The sequence below is a fragment of the Chaetodon trifascialis genome, chromosome 23 (genome assembly GCF_039877785.1).
Source record: "Chaetodon trifascialis isolate fChaTrf1 chromosome 23, fChaTrf1.hap1, whole genome shotgun sequence".
Classification (NCBI taxonomy): Eukaryota; Metazoa; Chordata; class Actinopteri; order Chaetodontiformes; family Chaetodontidae; genus Chaetodon; species Chaetodon trifascialis.
Genome location: NC_092078.1, coordinates 4,910,077 through 4,927,973, shown reverse-complemented (window position 1 = coordinate 4,927,973; position 17,897 = coordinate 4,910,077). Strand labels below are relative to the sequence as shown.

The following is a 17,897-nucleotide window of genomic DNA, read 5'->3' as shown; positions in this document are numbered from 1 at the left end:
CTGAAAACCAGCCAGTGATCATCAATTAAAAGTGTTTTCTGTGCACAAAGTGTTCCTCCAAAGACCTGGTGTGTGTAAAACTCAGGAGAAATGCATGGTCCTGAACTTATGAGTCAACTCTTGGCCAGAAGTGGGCCTTAATCCAGAACTTGTCTCCCCCTGCTGGCAGTGAGAGTCATTACACAAACACCATTTGTGTTCGGATGCTGGAGCTTACTGCACCGCTACGGTTGCTCCCGCCTTCATGTCCTCCCAAGCTTCAAGCTCAGAATCAGCCAATAGCGGGCCTCCGAAGCGTCATGGCTGCATCTCAGCTTCATGCTCACTTGTGCTTCACTTGCAGTCATTTTCATACCATCTTGTACTATACTATCCTGGATGCAGTAACCATTTGAATTTATATGTTTACAGTCATATTTAATTTGTCACTTCTGTGCTCTGTTATTTATTGTCTCCCATTTATCTCCCACAGTTCTTGCATTTCACAGCTCAGCTGAACTGCTCCTTGCACTCGTTATGAGTCAGTGTTTAACTGTGTTCGTGCTGATCCCGTCGTGCCGTGTCTTTGTCTGCACAACAAACCGCTGCAGACCTAAAGAAAAACTCACTAAAACAAACAGATAATGCGTGTGCTGAAGTAACAACAGTGAATTTATGGTATTGGAGAATCAGGATAGGATGGGTTGCAGGGAAACGTACTGCAGCACTTTAAGCATTATGATTCGATCTTGACTAAGCAAACTTAAAATCTCTGTTCCTCCTGGCTTGAGATGCATTTTATGTAAGGTGACACAGACGTGAAGGACAGACCTGTTACAGCCTCACGTGCATGTTCTTCCTCAGTCAGTCCACTAGAGGGTGACAGAGAGCCACAGGATTTTTCATTAGAGCTGAATTTGAAGTTTAAAAGACTGACGTCACTCTATATTTTCTTCTTTTCGGCGTCCCTTTGTCGTCTGTGCTGCTCGGCTTAAAGCTCATTGATTCCTGCTTCGCTCCAGTCAGCTCTGTCTGACCTCAAAGATCAGTTCAAGTCAAATGAACGTCAGTAGAAATGAATAACCTCATGATGGGAAACAAAAGCCAAACGCTGGCTAAAGTCCTTGACTGAGTGCATAGATCCCTCCTTAATGAAGTCAGAAGACAGCGTTTCGTCCCTTTTTGTCCTGTCCTGTCTTCCCAGTCAGTCTCCTCTTTCGACTGTTTGCCAAAAACAAAATGATCTCACAAAGAGAGGAGATTGACTCGTCCGATGTGCCTCCGTGCTTTTTCCATCCCACTCTGACAGTGTGCTTTTGTCATCAGCAAAGACGTCCTGACTGTTTCCATCTGCAGTCTGGGAAGTAGGTGGGCTGTTTGCACACTGAGCAATTTAAGCACATTAGGATATTTTCAGTCGCCACTCTTTGTTTCTGTTGCCTCGCTCCGGCGACCTCTTCCCTCTTGGCATCCTTTTATTCAGCATATATAACCGTCTCTCCCCTCTCTGCCTCTGAACAGACCATGGCGGAGTACAGCTCTCTGCTCAGCGACCTGTCTGAAAACATCACCAACGAGGACTTGGAGCAGCTCAAGTCGGCCTGCAAGGAGGACATCCCCGAGGACCAGAGCAACAACATCACCTCCTCCAAGGAGTGGTTCAGCTACCTGGAGAAGAACGACAAGCTGGCCCAAGGTGAGGTATCGCATCATCAGTCTCCCTCAGCTGGTGACTGAAGCGTTTTGGGTGAGCGAGCCCGCTAACAACACCTCTCGCGCAGATAATCTGTCGTACATCGAGCACATCTTCGAGATCTCGCGGCGACCGGACCTGCTGACGAGGGTGATCGAGTACCGCACCACCGTGCTGAAGATCTCGGAGGATGACGAGATTGACACCAAGCTCACGCGCATCCCCTCAGCCAAGAAGTACAAAGGTAACATGCTTAACATCTACAACATGTAGATGAAGAGTTAGATCTGTGCATCAGTTTCATGAAACACAAGGTCAGTTTTAGCCCGTTTCAGACATTACAGGACTTAAAAAACCTCCTTCTGCAAATGTAACCTGTGATGAGGGCTTCATCTGAAGGCTGACGACTGCTCTAAGTCTCCATGTTGTTCCTAAAAAGTTTGGTGAGAGGCAGAAACATTTGGATGAGTCCTAAAACCTCGACCACTGTCCATAAGGCCTCTCAGATCACTCAAAATCTATTCAGTTGATTATGAGTGAACTGTTTGCCTCAGTTAAGGCTGTTTAGTTTATTTATGCTTGCCGTAGTTTTAGTTTTAGTTGAATCATACCAATAAAATGTGATTTTAAAGCACGTTTGCCAAGAATTTTATTTAGTTTACTGAAATAAAATAACAGGACGAGCATACTACTCAAATGTTAAAAAAAATACAAATAATTCATGAATATATATTTAAAAGAGAGACAAAAACACAAAACCAAACAAAAGAAACCCTGTTCTCAGTAAACAAGTTAAAGGGGACACATTTTAAGGGGCACGAACCATCATATACAGATAACATTAATAATAATCTATACAATCATGCCTGGGTTCAAAGGGGAACCACTGATCTCTTCTTTCTCCTTTCACCCTTTTCCTCTCTTTTAAACCACGAATCTTGACTTTATCTTTAAGTGTGTGTTTGACATGTTTTTATTGTATTGAAATCAGCATTAATCTGCCACTAACAAATAGATTTTCTAATACAGAGAGCTAAATACAGACTGTCAGTACAATTAGTGGTTGTTCCTGAAAAAATGAGCAAATTCTTAAGTATTAAAACTTTAAATTGCATGTTGGATATTAAGTATTATTCATTTATTCATTTATTTCGTTTTATTCCACACATCTTTGGCTCGTATGAGAAAATAGATTCTGTGAGGTAAGACTGGTGCAAATGTAAGTGTTCGACGTAAAGGTTTCTTATGATTTCTCTCTTTCTCTGTCCTCTTTTTCCGACCCCTCCCCCCAAAAGACATCATCCGCCAGCCCTCTGAAGATGAGATCATCAAGTTGGCCCCTCCCCCTAAAAAAGTGTGAGGTCACGACCCCCAGCCCTGATCTGTGCACCTTGATCTCTTCACTCCTGGCACTCCAATCAACCGACCAACCGTTTCCAACCAGTCCATCACTCCCCCTCCTCACCCCCTGTACACAAACACACACACACACACACACACACACACACACACACAACCAGCCACGCCACCCTCCTTGCACTAACACATGCCGTGACACAGAACCACGCAGGCAGCCATCTACAAAGCAACCAATCAGATCGTAGCGATGCAGACTCTTCCCTAGCTGAGGGGAGATGGCAAACTGCGAGAAAAAGACATTAGAAGAAGAAATCGGATGACAGTGTGTGTGTGTGTGTGTGTGTGTGTGTGTGTGTGTGTGTGTGTGTGTGTGTGTGTGTGTGTGTGTGTGTGTGTGTGTGTGTGTGTGTGTGTGTGTGTGTGTGAGGAGAGAGAGCCGAAGTCTACCCTCGATTCAAAGGCCGAGTGAGTCAGTTCATCTGTGAACACTGTTCAGTCTGTGATGCTGTGTTTACGCAGCCGTCTGTGTGTGTGTGTGTGTGTGTGTGTGTGTGTCAGATATGTTAAAACATCCACCTGAGAAGAAAACTACAAACCCTGCCTTCAAAACTTAACAATAAAATGTAATGGTAAAGTTTTATTTTTCAGAAACTGAGAGAAAGCCGATAGATAGAAACACTGAGGCTGTGTGTACGATGACACGTGACTACGGCTAACATAACGCAGCAGTGCTAAGTTGTCGTTTCGATTCACCTTGAATATGCAAAAATAGCCAAAATGCCAAACCTGGCAGACTGACAAGTACTATCTAGAGATAAAATGGAACTAAAACATGTAAATATGCAGTTTACGTGATGGAAAATTATCTCAACCTGCAGCTAAACTTGACACTTCGTAAAAAAAAAAAAGAAGGTTAAAGCTAATCGTAATCTCACACATCATTTCTGGGGTGTTTTAGTGTGTAGCTGCGTCAATTGTTCAGGCGTGTTTGTAATGTGAATGGGAGAGTGCGACATTGTGGGAGTATGAAGCCACGTTAGCTTAGCTTAGCACAAAGGCCAGAAACATGGAGGAACAGCTAGCCTGGTTAGCTTTGTTTTTACTTTGTAAAAGGATTAAATAAAAGTGATATATTGTGTGAGTGATAGATCAAAGCGAGCAGTTTCTCCCAGTTTCCAGGCTTTGTGCTAAGCTAAGCTAACTGGCTCAGCTAACCAATTCATATGTGGTATCAATCTTCTCATCTAAGTCTTGGCAAAAAGGCAAATGAAAGGATTTCCCAGATTGTCTGACTTTTCCTTGACAGCCTGTAGAAAATGACACTTACCGTATTAATGCCTCTTTTGGCCACGTTGCCATGAGGTCGCTGTATTTGAAACAAAACTTTAAGTCAGACTTAAAGGACAGGACGGTCACTGTTCCTCAGCTAGAGGTTCTGTATGCATTCCCTTTACTCAAACACAGAGAATTATATCGTGTTTGAAGAGCAAAACAAACAAAGCCTAATATTTTAGAAGATATTTAAAGTTGATTTTCGTAGGAAAAGCCAATATTTGCCTTTAGCTTATGAGTCATAGCAAGAGTTATTTAGAGAAATTATTTAGGTGGGGAAGCAATTATTTCTATACTATGGACGTTCCCTGTCCATAGGTTCTCCTTTCATCAAGGCGACTGAGTTAGCATGAGGGTCCATTATATGAGCTGGCTACAGATGTAAATATACAAATAATATATTACAAAAAAATATAGCAGAAATAATATATTGGCCCGCAGTGTGTAGTCCAAAGAGGACGCTGTGGCTCCAGCAGTTTCACCATATCTGGTTTTCTAAGTCAAGACTTTCACCCTAATTTTACCTAATCTGACCCCGTCGTGTCTCTCTGGGTCAAACTGAGACGACGAACGCTTAGCGAGCACTAAAAGTACCTGGACCGTGTTAGAAAGTGTATTTTCAGAGATCGTTTTTGGACATTATATTTGCCGTGTGGGAAAACTAAACTTTCTTTTTCACCCCATGTCGTCATCTTCTGCGCCGAAAATAACCAGCTCGTGGTTTTTCACTGACTGGCTGAAACAGGACAAACAGGAAATAAAACGTAAGAGAAAAGGAGGAGACGATGTCAAAGGAAGAAAGCGTGGCATGTGATCATACAACATGTCCTTTAATAAACTGTACATAAAGTAGATTTGTGACACGGAGCTCTAATGAACAGCTCGTTAACCCGCTGACTATGCCATTCCCGCCATGCACCGACATAATAGCTAGCAAGACTGTTGAAACTAAACTATAATAACTGCTCTTTTGAACACTGTGTCTCTTTTTTCCCCGCGTTGAAGCCTTAGCGGACTTTGTGTTTACCCCGAAATCTTTCAGAACTGTGAGAGATCGTGTGCGAAGCGGAGGCAGACGCCGGCGCACACGTCAACTTAATCTAAGCGGCTCTTACTTTTAAAGAGAGCCATGATGCTTTTATTCTGAAATTTGCTAAGGACTTCAGTGTCGGTGTGTACAGAGTGTCTGTGGGTCTGTTTCCGCCCCGTCGTCTTCGTTGTGATCAAAGCTGTAGGATCAAAAAAAACGAACCAACACCTTAAAAATCGATCAGTGTATGACTAGTCGTTCCTCCTCCTCGCCACCGAACTCCAGCCCCTGTGCCAACAAGCAACGCTTTTATTTTGATCACAGCTTCCGTGATCTGTTTTTGTTTCCTTTTGTATTGCTCGCCGTTTATCGTAGTGTTGGACTGATTTGTATCCTATGCATTTAATGTCTGTAGGAAAACTCTGCACTGTAACATATCCTCCCAGCAAATCACTTAATCTCAACAGCTGAACTCTTCACGAGCGACGAGTCAGTGTGTTTGACAAGCTCCTGATAAGAGGAAGTGAGTGTGTGCAGCTTCAGGAAAGAAAATAAATGCTTGTTTCTCAATATTCATTGTTTGAAACTGGAAAAAAAAACTTGTTAGACCAACTATACTGTACAACTTTCTTTCTACTCCTGTGCGAGAACTAAAACATCTAATTGTCCTTTAATGCCTGCGTTTCTATGGCGAGGTTTGATACAAACAGTGGACATGTTTCTTTGCATCCAGTTAATCAAGGCCAAATCAAGCTTTTTAATACTATTGTTAAAGGAGAAATCCACCCTTAAATACTTAACACTGCTGTATTTATATAAAGTATACTTTGAATGGAGCAGTAGACGGCGTTGTGGATGTGGTCAGTCAGGCTGCCAGACTGAAAGATCTGAACAACTATTGGATGACTGATTGACCTCAGTGATCCCTGACTTTCCCTCTAGCGCCACCATCTGGTTGACACTTGAGGTTCAGCATTAAATTTATTTGCCCAATACTTTGGTTTACGACTTGCAAAACAAGGGAGCCATTCCTTGTGTTTTGTGCTAATTAACAAATGCTAGCATGCTAACATGCTAAGCTAAGATGGTGAACATCTCCGCTCTGCTCTACGGAGAATAAGCACTGGGTTTTGACGGACGACGTTGCACAGAGCAGATGGAGTGAGGCAGGAAGTCAGGCACAGGAACGGTGTAGAGAATCTGCTAAATTTTCAAAATAAAACTATGTGTGCAGTACTTCAACAGTTCAATGAAGCTGATTTATCAATGATAGAAGTAAAAATATCAAGGCATTATGACCAAATCGGTGTAACAGTTTCAGAGTATTTCTGGGTGGATTTTCCTTCCCGTGTCCAGACCAGCCCCTGCCAGGCCTGACCCCAAGTGAAGCGGTAACTGCCGTCCTGTAGCCTGAGGACGACTGCATTCATCACATGTTGTCAGGCAGAGGGAGGCAGTAGTTGTCACTGCTATGACCTGTGGGTGACGGTCTTTCCCTGCGTTAAAATACATGTAATTATTTGTCATAAATGTTCAATTGCCGCTCACCGTTTTCAGTGAGGAGCTTTGGTAATTTTACAAAGAGAAAGGCAGGTTTTTCTTTCCAGATCTTAGCATGCGTTACCATTATTGTACAAAATAACAGCAAGGGAGGATTGGGGCCATTGTATTTCCTTTTTCCTTTTTTTATTTGTACTTTTTGAACTTGTGAATTTAGATGTATGTGACCAAGTGACTTTTTTTCTTTCTTTCTCACTCTCAGACTTTCATTAGGCAATGGACTCATGTTAGCAACTGTGCGGTAGTTTGTCAGTAGTTTGTCCATGCAATATCCGTAAACACCGAAAAAGGAACAAAAAAATCCCACTGCGTGATGCTCTAGATGCTCCTGGTCGAAGTCTAAATTAAATCATCAGCATCAAAATGTGGCTGTGCCGCAGACCCATTTCTTAATGTTCTTCACTTCCTGTTTCCTTCCCCTCTAAAATCAAGATCCATCAATATCACCATGGTAAGCGCGGCGCAGCCCCTCTGACTCCATCACCAGGTAGATTATATGTTTGGCATTGCTTAGCGTTTTCCTCTGTAGCCAGTCGGCACATAATATATCAACATATCAGTCACAGATGATGTCAGATTTGGATTTCCATGTACTGAGTACATATCAACTTAGTAAATGCTGCAAAAGGATTAACCTACTAAAATATATATGTATTTATGGCGAATACCTGATTGTAACCAATACATGAGTTTAGATGAAGTAGGAAACGGAGGCCGATATTGATATATGTGAAGGTATTCAGCACGTGATGCTAACAGTCCATTAAAATTCATTCAAAGTGTCATTTTCCCTTAAGGATAAGACTGTATTTTTCTTTTCATTTTATTTGGTTGTAAATATGTATTTTGAATATATATCACTGTGTTTTGAAATTGATTAATTTATTTAATGCCTATATATTGTTGTTTTTACGTATCCTGGTTTTGTTTTACTAACTGGAAACAAATCATGGGGATGAAAACGTGTTGCTTATCTAATGTAAAGCAGACCATGCATCGAATCTTTTATAAGTCATGTTATTCTCTTCATTTATGTTTTGCTGTTTCGGCTTTGGGTGATGATTTTCTGGAAAAAAAAAAAAAAAAAGAAAAAAGTGATATTCATTTCATTGTATTTACTGATATGTAACATATTATGTTTTACTGTGTCGTATTTGATCAGATGTGTTGTGGTCACTGCTTGTAAAATGATTTTCTTCAGAGAGTTTCCAAATCATGACAAAAGACAAAAGCAGTCACAAGTCATAATCTGCCATTCTGTTCGTATGAGACATGTCACGTTACACCAAGAGCAGGAAATATAGAGAGTTCAGACTGTCGTGTCTTCAAACGTTGGGTTACGATGATGTAGACGGTAACGTCGGTGCTTGATTTGTAGGTTGTAGTTTTGAGAATAATTGAAACAAATAGGTTTTAGTATCAGTTCAGTTCTTTTATTTACAGGATCTTTAACAGTGTTTTCATGAAAAGTATTTCAATCTACTAAAAAAAAAAAAAAAAGATAGCTATATAAAACATCTGAATATTAAGCAGTAACTCTAGTTTTGTATGGTAACCCAAAGCGCTGAATAATAAATAAATAAATAAATAAATAAATAGTGACATGAATACATTGTGTAAAATAATAACAGTAATAACAACTGTTCCCACATTTAAACACTAACTTTTAATTGAGCTTAACAAGGCTGCAAATGCTGCCTAGCTAGCCAGCTAACTAGCTGCTAGCCAAACAACCGAGCCTAGTTAGCTAGCCAGCGACGTGGGTAGCCTGTGCCCTTTAGCTAAGTTAAAAGTTAGTTACTGTCTCTGCGCTGTGTTTATTTACAGCAACAGCTTCTAGTTAGTTGAATCAGAATTACTTCTGCGTTGTTTTTGCTCTAGCTAACAAGAGCTAACAGGCTAAATGTGGTAGCAGCCGTTGACATTGCTAGCTTAAGAGAAGCTGGGGCCACATGATTGGCTGAAAACGCATTTTGAAAATACAAATTTCTTTATGAAATAGAAATATGTTAATATATGAAAATAAGATTGATAATCATGAAGTTGCTTTAATCATTTCTTTAAATTACCTCGCAGTTTTTTGGTTTATTTTTGGTTTTTATTTCACACAATTGATTCATATCATTTATTTGTTTCATAATGTCCAATACTTACACAGTTTTATTTTTACTATTTTTATTTTCAAAGTAAGGTGTCAGTGAAAGGTTAAAGGGTCGATGAAGTGATGAGGTAACTGGTAGCCAATCAGTGCTGAGTAGAGTAGTGAAGTAGTGAACAATAGTTGTAGGGGTTTGAGCTGTTAAAGATAAAATGTAGAGGTGTGAGCTGGGAGAAACACGTAGGTTCAGACTTTGGGAAACATCTCCGTGTCTTGTTAGCATCATTTTGAATGTGACAGGCTTTGCACAAGAATGCTGTACAATGGTGAGATGTAATTCATGGTAAATAGATGTGTTGATGTGAGGAATGCTGAATGTGTGGGATGAAAGTTGTGCAGCAATGTTTTTCTTTTTCCTTCGCACCTTATAACTGTCACGGGAAGAGTGAGATACATGAAGTCAAGCTGTTTAACCGCACCTGCTTACTTTTCTTTAGAGCTGCACAATGTTTGTCTTTTCATTTTGGCGAATGAAGTTTACATACATGCACAAAAAAGCACACGTTCACGTCGTCGTGGGTAAAAGTGCCAACTTGATTCAGTTGCAGACTGCTGGCGTTGAAATCATGACATGCTTGACATTTAGCAGTTTCTCGTGATGTTCGTGAACGATCTTGATTTCAGATGTTAATGTTTGTGGCTTGATCGGAGATTTTCCGAAGCGTGTGCGTTTGCAGTAATAGAGGATATTTTGACGTGTTGCGTTTTCAACACTAATCGGATCTTTGTAAATGGAGGTCATGAGGCTGAAAACATTCCTGTGGTGTGGTGAAGGTTTTATAGGCATCTAACAGTTTGACTCAGCATGAAAGAGTTGTAGGTCAGAGGAGGCTTTTGCAGAGGTGTCAGACAAGTTTTGAAAAGTCTGATCGTGTGTTAGCGTTACTCGAATCGTCTCGACACCTTTGAGGGTGGACGTATCTCTGATTTTGAAGCACTAACCTCCAAGTGGCAGAGATTTTCCCAAAGTGCATTCTGCCTGTTATTTCATGATGTGCTTCATTCTCAAATGGTGTCGCAAGTGACAGATGTGGTTTTTTCGTTTCCCAGAGTCAATCCAATCCATCATAGTAATCGAGACTTATTGCTCTCAAACAAGTGCGACCATTCAGATTCACGGCTTTTAGATGGTCTTCACGCAGATGAATTTAACTTGATATCAGTTTTGTCCCAGGGACAGAGAAACTTGATTTTATCGATGCAGAGAAGACCGTCGTCACGTCCCTCTTTACATTATCGCGTTCAGCTCATAACCCTGTCGGATGCCATGGGCTCAATGCTGTTAGAAACTTTTGCTGAGGTTTTCCTCTCGTGGGGCAAGAAGTACTTCAGGATTTATTTAGCAATGACTGCAACAAAACAAGATATGAGGTATTATTCAAACAATATAAAGGTGTGGCTTTTTGTCATGATTTAAATGAGACTGAACTGAAATTATGCCATTTTGTCATTGTGCTAAAATGAATATAAATATTATATATTAAAATATATTTGCTAACCTATGCTGCGCTGCCTGGTGTTGCTTTCTTTCACTTTCAGGGATGGCTGAGACAAAAACCAAAGTACATTTACTCAAGTACTGTTCTGACAAATTTGAGGTATTTGTACTTGAGAATTGTTTTGTTGTGCTACTTTATACTTCTACTACCCTTAATTTCAGTGGTGAATATACTTTTTACTCCGCTATGATCATTTCCTCACACATTAATATGACAGTCGTTTGGCAGATGCTTTGGTCCACAGCATAGCATAGCACAGGGCTCCTCAACTAGATTCATATCTCAACAAGAAACTCCTCTTCAGGATCCCAGGAGCTTAGTGATTCTCCTGCATGACCTCCTGTACTCCTGGCAGTGCTGCTGTCGGCTCAGAGGATGGCAGCCTGAAAGCAGAGATGTTTGGTGGTGGGTCCACAGAGGAGAGAGGATGCAGTTGGAGAATGATCTGATTCTGTGGCAAGCTAACCAACAATCAATTCCACTGGTAAGTAACTGTAGATGTACATTTAATCTTTCTTTTACAAACATTTAGCAAGCTACCTTCCCGGATATCTGGGGGTAATGTGTTCCAGACGTTTTTGGCATCATTGACAAAGGCTACAGCCCTGATTTTCTTTCAGCTGTTGCTGGGCACCTCAAATAGGCAGCAGGCGGTCGGAGTGCTCTTGAAGGCAAATAGTGAACAAGAGAGTTAGCAATGTGGCTTGGTCCTAGCCCTTTAAGCAATGTTGTCTGTGGTTGTTGTTTAATAATTAACCAGTCTGACTGAGTTTCAGTATAGCAGCTCCTTGATTGATGTTTGTTGTTGGAGGTTGGCGTCCTCTCACGCCTTGGGTGATGTGAAGCAGAGGGTCAGGTGAGGCTTTCTGCCTGTGTTTGCGGTCTTTGGCGCCTATGTGTGCATTCTTGTTTTGGTACAGCATGCCAAGAGCATGGGCCGCCAAGCAGTCTGCAACCAGTGATGGTTAGATGTATCCTATCAGGCTTAAAACAGTCCAAGATGTTCAGTCAATAAACCAGATGATACAATTTTAAAAAGACAGAATTCAGTCACTTTGAATGGTTAGCCGTTGTGAAATTACTATTGTATTATGGGTTTTGAGGACATGTTGGCCTATTAATAATGGTAGCAGCTGTCTGACGTAACACTTAATTTTATTTATTTTTTGAGACATTCAAGTGACTGGAAAACTCATGTTCAGATTGCAGAAATCAAATCCAAACCCTTCCTCTCCTCCTCTTCTCCAGTCGTGACATCATGTCAACAGTGTGCAGCCCTCACAAAAAAAAAAAAAATGTGTGGATAATTACATTTTAAATGTTTTTTGATGGAGAATTATCAGGACTCAGTCCAGCCAGCACCCCTGGTTGCATTCCTAATTTGAAATACTTAAAAATTACCATATGCATGCATATTGCAAAACGTATCATAATATAAATCACAGGCACCATTTATTGTTTGTTTTGTTTTCATACCTTAAGTACATTTTCCTGATTATAACCTGATGAACAGGTCTAAGCAGCCTCAGGAGTAAACTGCCATGGAGGAATGCATGTTAGGTTTCCTCATGAGGATTAAAGAAAACCACCTTTTTAATGAAAATCCTCGTAAGCATTTCCAGTAAAACGGTAGCGCTGCAAGAAAACAACACGACGGTACCATCTGACATCTGACCCCCTCTTTTTACAGTTCTCTGACTACACGCAGGAGTTGTAGGTTCTGTGCCAGCGTCACAGAAACTGGCATGGTTTCAGAGGGTGGAATGTTTGGCTGAAGTGAAGAGGAATGAGGAAGGAATGTATTTTTACGTTTCCTTGTGAGGATTATATTTGATTTGTTTCATTTAAAATGAGGCATCCTCAGTTTTTGACTTCTTTACTGTTAGGATGATAAAGTTTCAGTGATTGAGAGACAGCAAATTATTTGGATGTCTGTCACATTTCATAATTTCATAGATGGATCAACTCACCCCACCCTTTAATGGAAATCTGTGTAAGCATTTCCAGTAAAACAAAACCATTGACACGTCTTATTTGGCACTTCTTAACAACAACACTCATGGCTTTGAATGACTTACAATTTTGTTTGGCAAACGCAGCCTACAGCTGTCAATATCCGTTATTACACCCACCTACGCTGGGGGGCGTGGCATGTGACTATATTAACTCCAACCACCCTTCAGGTTATAGCACATACTGTCGTTACCAGTCACAAATATTAAAACATTCATAAGACCTCGGAGGCCTCATCACCATATGACAAAAGGTAAGAAATTACAAATTTTTATTTTCATGTGCACTGACATGTATGTATGTATGTATGTATGTATGTATGTATGTATGTATGTATGTATGTATGTATGTAAAAAAAAATAAAAAAATTGTTGGAGGACTAGACTTAAATTTACATTTGAATTCACATGAAAGTATTTCTTAAATAAAAGCACAGAATTATTAGCAGTAAGTACATTTCAGTGTGTCAGTGTTATATTTACTCATTAGGCAGCAGCGTGGTCCCTGTCAGTGTTATAATACTGGATCACGATTACTGACTCATTAACTTTAGCAGCATTTAGACTTCACAACTGCTTGAAGTGGGACTAATGTTACCTAGGACATGCTATATTTTCATTTGTGTGACATAAACTTCTCTGTTTTGTACGTTAAATCATAATCTACAAAGAGTCTGTTGTCATTGCCTGGCACCTGAATAGACAAGTATAAGATAACCATCTGGGGTTTGTTTGTTTTTTTTTTAATATCAGGTAATACGAAACTGAAAGTCTGAGATGGCGCATGGACCAACCCTGTCCGCGAACAGAAGTTGGGAAATTCCCGTGCGAAGCGAAATCAGAGATTCCTTCTCGCTGTTGGATGTTCTCTATGCAAATCAGTTTGAAGGAGAGTCTTTTGATCGAAATCTTCTTGAGGAGACGGAGGAAAACTTTTACAGAGGGGCCCCACCCCAATGGTTAAACTTTCACATTAGTGAACAGGCAGAGTCAGATGGCACCGGAGCTCCTTTCATTAAACGAGATGGATATGACAAACTTGTAGACCAAATTCAGAAGAATCAAGAAAGAAAGCACCCTGGAATATCAACTGTTAAACTGTTCCACCAGCCAGGATGTGGAGGAACCACGCTGGCCATGCAGGTGTTGTGGGACTTGCGGAAAACCTTCAGGTGTGCCGTTTTAACAACAGGCTCAAGCTCAGACATCACAAAAGTTGCAAAGGAGGTGGTCCGCCTTTTCACAGCAGGCAGTGGAGACCACCAGAACACTGTGCTGCTGTTACTGAATGATGAGCCGAGTTCTGTCTCGCAGACTCTGCAAGAAAACATTAGGATGGAGATGGCTGAGCTGAAGGTAGTCACGAATATGCCCGTGGCGATTTTGCTCAGCTGTGTGAGAAAGGATTCAGGTGAAGTGTTCGATCACGATGTCGTCCTACGAGACTCCCTTTCTGACACAGAGAAGCAAAAATTTGATGAGAAAAAGGAGGAGCTGAGCAGAAAGTACAGCGGTAAACACAAACAATTCCACGGCTTTAACATAATGCAAACTAATTTCTCTCAAGATTACATCAAACAAGCATGCGCAGTATTCAGTACAGTCCGAAAAGACCGCAAACCGCTGAAGACGCAGCTTGCTGCCCTCCTGTCGCTGCTGAACACTTATGTTCCAGGCTCATATCTCCTCGAGTCCCAGTGCCTCGACTTATGGAAATGTCAAAACTCCATCCATAGAGACCTTTTACTGGAGGAGAGAATGAAGCCCTTTAGTGATCTCATCATCACCTTTCAACAAGATAAGATACAAAGTGGAAAAAAGGTCCGCATGGCTCACCCTATGATAGCACAGCGTTGTACTGAATTGATGGATGAAGGAGGTGTGACCAGAAGTGAGACAGCAAGAAACCTCTTGACCTGTTTGTGCAGAGATGAGGTTCCTCCATTTTTGCTCGGCTTTGTCAAAGACATGCTCACCAAAAGAAAACCAAAAGAGAACATTGGTGTAAAGACTAAAGAGGACCCAGAAAGATTCTCTAGACTGATTCTAGATATTCAAAAAAAGGAGGACGATGACAAGTGTGTGTCAGTTTTAAATATGGCGTCAAAGACATTTGCTCAAAATCCATTTTTTCCACAAGCACTTGCTCGTTTTTTTTACATAGAACTAAAAGGCTACGAGCTAGCAGAAATGTGGGCAAAGACGGCAAAGCAAAGAGATCCCAACAATTCATTTGTTGCTGATACACTGGGCCAAGTCCATAAGAACCATCTGAAGAACATGGGGTTGTCTGCCAAGCCAACAGACATTTTGCAGCTGGCCAAAAAGGCCATTGAAGCTTTTAAACATGAAGAAGAACTCGCTGAAAATGAAATGAAAGAAGATGGCAACACCAACGTCTCACGTGTTTTCAATGCCAGGGGGATGTTTGGTTACCTGCAGGTCTGCAACCTTCTGTTTGACCGACTTGTCACTCAGAACGAAACCTGGAGAGGAGTTCTCACAAACAAAGTGTCCATGGCCTCGGTCCTGGAATCACTTGGGGGCAACAAACTCTTAAGATTCAACAATCTCATAAGAAGCCTCAGACCCGAGGTTGAGAAAAAGTGTGCTTTTTATGAGAAATATCTGACCTTCTCAAAATTTGACAGGGAGAACGATGATCCTGCATATATTGACAGAGACGTGTCGGAGTGCTTCCAGAAATATGTCGGAGAGTCAAAACATTTTGCAGAGAACGGAGCTGGTTTCACCCAGAAGCTTCAACAAAACCTGGCTGACACCTCTGCTGAAGTGCTCCCATGTCTGGAAAGAGAATACACTGAATCGGAGCTTAAAGAAATAACTACAGGGTGGGAAGAAATCTTCCTACAGTCCTTTCGCAAGTCTTTATCTGCATTGAGACAGCAAATCCCCCTCAGCCCCAGCGATGCACCTGAGCTGCACCTGGCAACCCTCCTCCTGTGCTGGCCTTCAGACAGTGAAGACAAAGGTGTCTTTAACCTCAGTCAATTAATTCAGTGCATGCAGCGCTCTTACGAACATGCGTACAAGAAATACTTTAAATCAAGGTACCTCCGCCCTCTGTTTTTCATTGGAAAAGGGCGAGACTTGAGCAGAATTGTTCACAGAGAGGTCCTCCAGAGCGACTGGAGCGATGAGAAGATTTTCCAAGATCCCATGGTCCAAGAGCGCCTTCTCAAAGTTCAAGGGGTGGTACGAAACTACAGAGTCTTTGCAACTGTTGGTGGCAAAGAAATTGAGGTTGATGCAAACCAGCAACAGAGCCTCTGGAAACCACGCCAGGTTTCGTTTTACCTTGGATTCACCATCAGAGGTCCTGTGGCCTTTTGCATCACGACAAAAAGTTCAGAAAAGGGTAAGAAGGGTAACGTACTTTAACTTAAGCATAATCAAAAAGTTACCACAGAAATGTCCAAAGTAGATCAGACTCAGTCTAATCATCGTTTTCAGTAGTGTTGCTCTCACCCTTCACAACATAGTGGAACAGGAGCAGCTAAAGTTGTTGAAATGCTGCATCTTAAACACTCCAACATTAGAAAATAGCCAGACTGTTGACAGAATAAGGTCAGTGGATTATCCAGCGAGTCACATAGCTGCTGAATTTTTTAAACCACTAATGAAATCCACTCCATTGTACTGTGTTGCAGCAGGAATCTCAAAACCAGACGCGTCACCCTGCGCTGACACCACCAGAGGTACGTAAGTGCAGTGAGGATGAAAATGTGTTATTTCTAATTTGGGTTTACCTGCTTTTAAACTTCACCGTTGTGCTTTAACAAGAGCCCTCTAGGAAGCTGAAGTTTGGAGCTCTCTGTGGAAAAATGGTGAGTTTTCCTGTTTGTTTTTGTTGTATTTTGTATGCGTTTTGAAACACAGCTGATCCAACATGGCTGCTTCTAAAAATATGTTGTCTTCTGAAACAGGACTCCACTGGTCTGACCAAGGTCCACCCTGAGGTCAGCAGAGCAGATGAGGTTCATACCTACAGGTACAGATTATATCTTAATACATTTCAAAGCACAGACCAACTGAAAAGCAATGATAGCTCATTTCATTCATTTGTTTCCCCTTTCACAAAATCAGGCTGCAGTCTGAAGCAGGCATGTATGAATGCAGCGTGTCTGCCCTGCGCTGGGTGTGTAAGGAGCGGGTCAGCTTCCGGTACCAGTTCAGGTCCTGGCAGGAACACACAAAGAAGCCTCTATGTATGGATTACATGCCAGCCGGACCCCTACTGGACATCACAGTCACAGCCGGAGAGATCGAGGAGGTGCATCTGCCACACTGCATCCGTATGGGTGAGTAGTCAAGTAGTTGGTTTTATTAGAGATTTCTGCATATACGCCGAGAACTGAAAGTCCTTGTTTGTGCTGTGCAGATCAAAAGTCCACTTTGTCAGACACGTTTGCAGTCCTGCATGTGGATGCCTGTGTAGATGTCATGGAACAAGTGCCTAAAGTGACAACGTCCCACATCAAGATCCTCCAGCCCGTTTTCTTACCAAGGGGGGTCATGGTCAGGAAGAAGCCGGGCATTCCCGTTTACTATGACGTGTTGTTATACAAGACACAGAAAGAATTCCTCACACTGGATGTTTACCTGGTGCCACGTGATCCAGCAATAAAACAGGTTTCTATTTCATTTGGGCAAGCGAGAGCGCAAATGTCATGCTGCTTTGACTTTGAGGGTGTTTCATTCTTTTTTCCCCCCACAGGAAGTGGAACAAATCCAACGCTCTCGTGGATCAATAATCATGGAAAAACCAGGCCCAGACAAGGTCCTTCAAACTGGAGATCATCTCTCCCTTGGCACAGACCGGGCAGGTGCAATCATTCAACCCAGAGTAGGTTTCAGCTTTAACATCTGGGCTCTGCATTCACAGAACAGTAGCTGTTAGCTTGCTGAAATGAGGTCTGAACTCCATCCTGTCTTCCACAGACGCAGGACCTCAGGTGTGACAGCAGTAGCTTCTTTGAGGTGTTCATCAGAAATGCAGACAGTGACTTCACCCTCACGCTTGAACGTGAGCAGAACACCGTCTGGACCTGCACTGTTCATAAAGGTCAGTGCTTTTTCATTTGTTTCCAGTGGGAAAAAAAATCTAATTAGCTAAACTCCCAGTGACTGATCAGCTCTGTGATGTGGATTTTATTTCAGGAGACCCAGACGCTCCCTATGAAAGCCGACAGGGTCTGAGTGAAGGGTACACAGTACTGGAATGACCACTATACATTCGCATGACAGATGTAAA

The 17,897-nt window shown here is 41.8% G+C and overlaps 3 protein-coding genes across 3 annotated transcripts in view; all 3 read left to right on the top strand.

Annotated features, from left to right (window-relative positions):
* LOC139351392 (astrocytic phosphoprotein PEA-15) overlaps positions 1 to 10,613 on the top strand; it is a 47,811-nt gene extending 37,198 nt beyond the window's left edge. The window contains exons 2-5 of the mRNA XM_070993268.1: positions 1,501 to 1,675; positions 1,761 to 1,916; positions 2,968 to 3,371; positions 3,462 to 10,613. Of these exons, the coding sequence (XP_070849369.1) occupies positions 1,504 to 1,675; positions 1,761 to 1,916; positions 2,968 to 3,032 (393 nt within the window). The 5' untranslated portion in view covers positions 1,501 to 1,503 and the 3' untranslated portion in view covers positions 3,033 to 3,371; positions 3,462 to 10,613. The remainder of the gene's footprint in view (positions 1 to 1,500; positions 1,676 to 1,760; positions 1,917 to 2,967; positions 3,372 to 3,461) is intronic.
* Positions 10,614 to 12,835: 2,222 nt separating this feature from the next.
* LOC139351041 (sterile alpha motif domain-containing protein 9-like) lies at positions 12,836 to 16,159 on the top strand. The gene is made up of 2 exons (XM_070992681.1): positions 12,836 to 12,876; positions 13,376 to 16,159. The coding sequence occupies exon 2, from the start codon at positions 13,400 to 13,402 to the stop codon at positions 16,022 to 16,024; it is 2,625 nt and encodes an 874-aa protein (XP_070848782.1). The 5' UTR covers positions 12,836 to 12,876; positions 13,376 to 13,399; the 3' UTR covers positions 16,025 to 16,159.
* A 179-nt stretch (positions 16,160 to 16,338) lies between these two features.
* Positions 16,339 to 17,868, top strand: LOC139351761 (NACHT, LRR and PYD domains-containing protein 1 homolog). Its single transcript, XM_070993766.1, has 7 exons — positions 16,339 to 16,470; positions 16,570 to 16,634; positions 16,730 to 16,944; positions 17,025 to 17,275; positions 17,361 to 17,489; positions 17,585 to 17,708; positions 17,804 to 17,868. The coding sequence occupies exons 1-7, from the start codon at positions 16,468 to 16,470 to the stop codon at positions 17,866 to 17,868; spliced, it is 852 nt and encodes a 283-aa protein (XP_070849867.1). The 5' UTR covers positions 16,339 to 16,467.
* Positions 17,869 to 17,897: the final 29 nt, after the last annotated feature.

What these genes read in the sequence shown, in the direction of transcription:
- LOC139351761 (XM_070993766.1), top strand. An exon ending in GATGAGGTTCATACCTACAG is followed by an intron (nt 16,635 to 16,729) that starts GTACAGATTATA and finishes TCACAAAATCAG; the next exon opens with GCTGCAGTCTGAAGCAGGCA. An exon ending in GTGATCCAGCAATAAAACAG is followed by an intron (nt 17,276 to 17,360) that starts GTTTCTATTTCA and finishes TTCCCCCCACAG; the next exon opens with GAAGTGGAACAAATCCAACG.
- LOC139351041 (XM_070992681.1), top strand. Translation starts at nt 13,400, where the DNA reads ATGGCGCATGGACCAACCCTGTCCGCGAACAGAAGTTGGGAAATTCCC.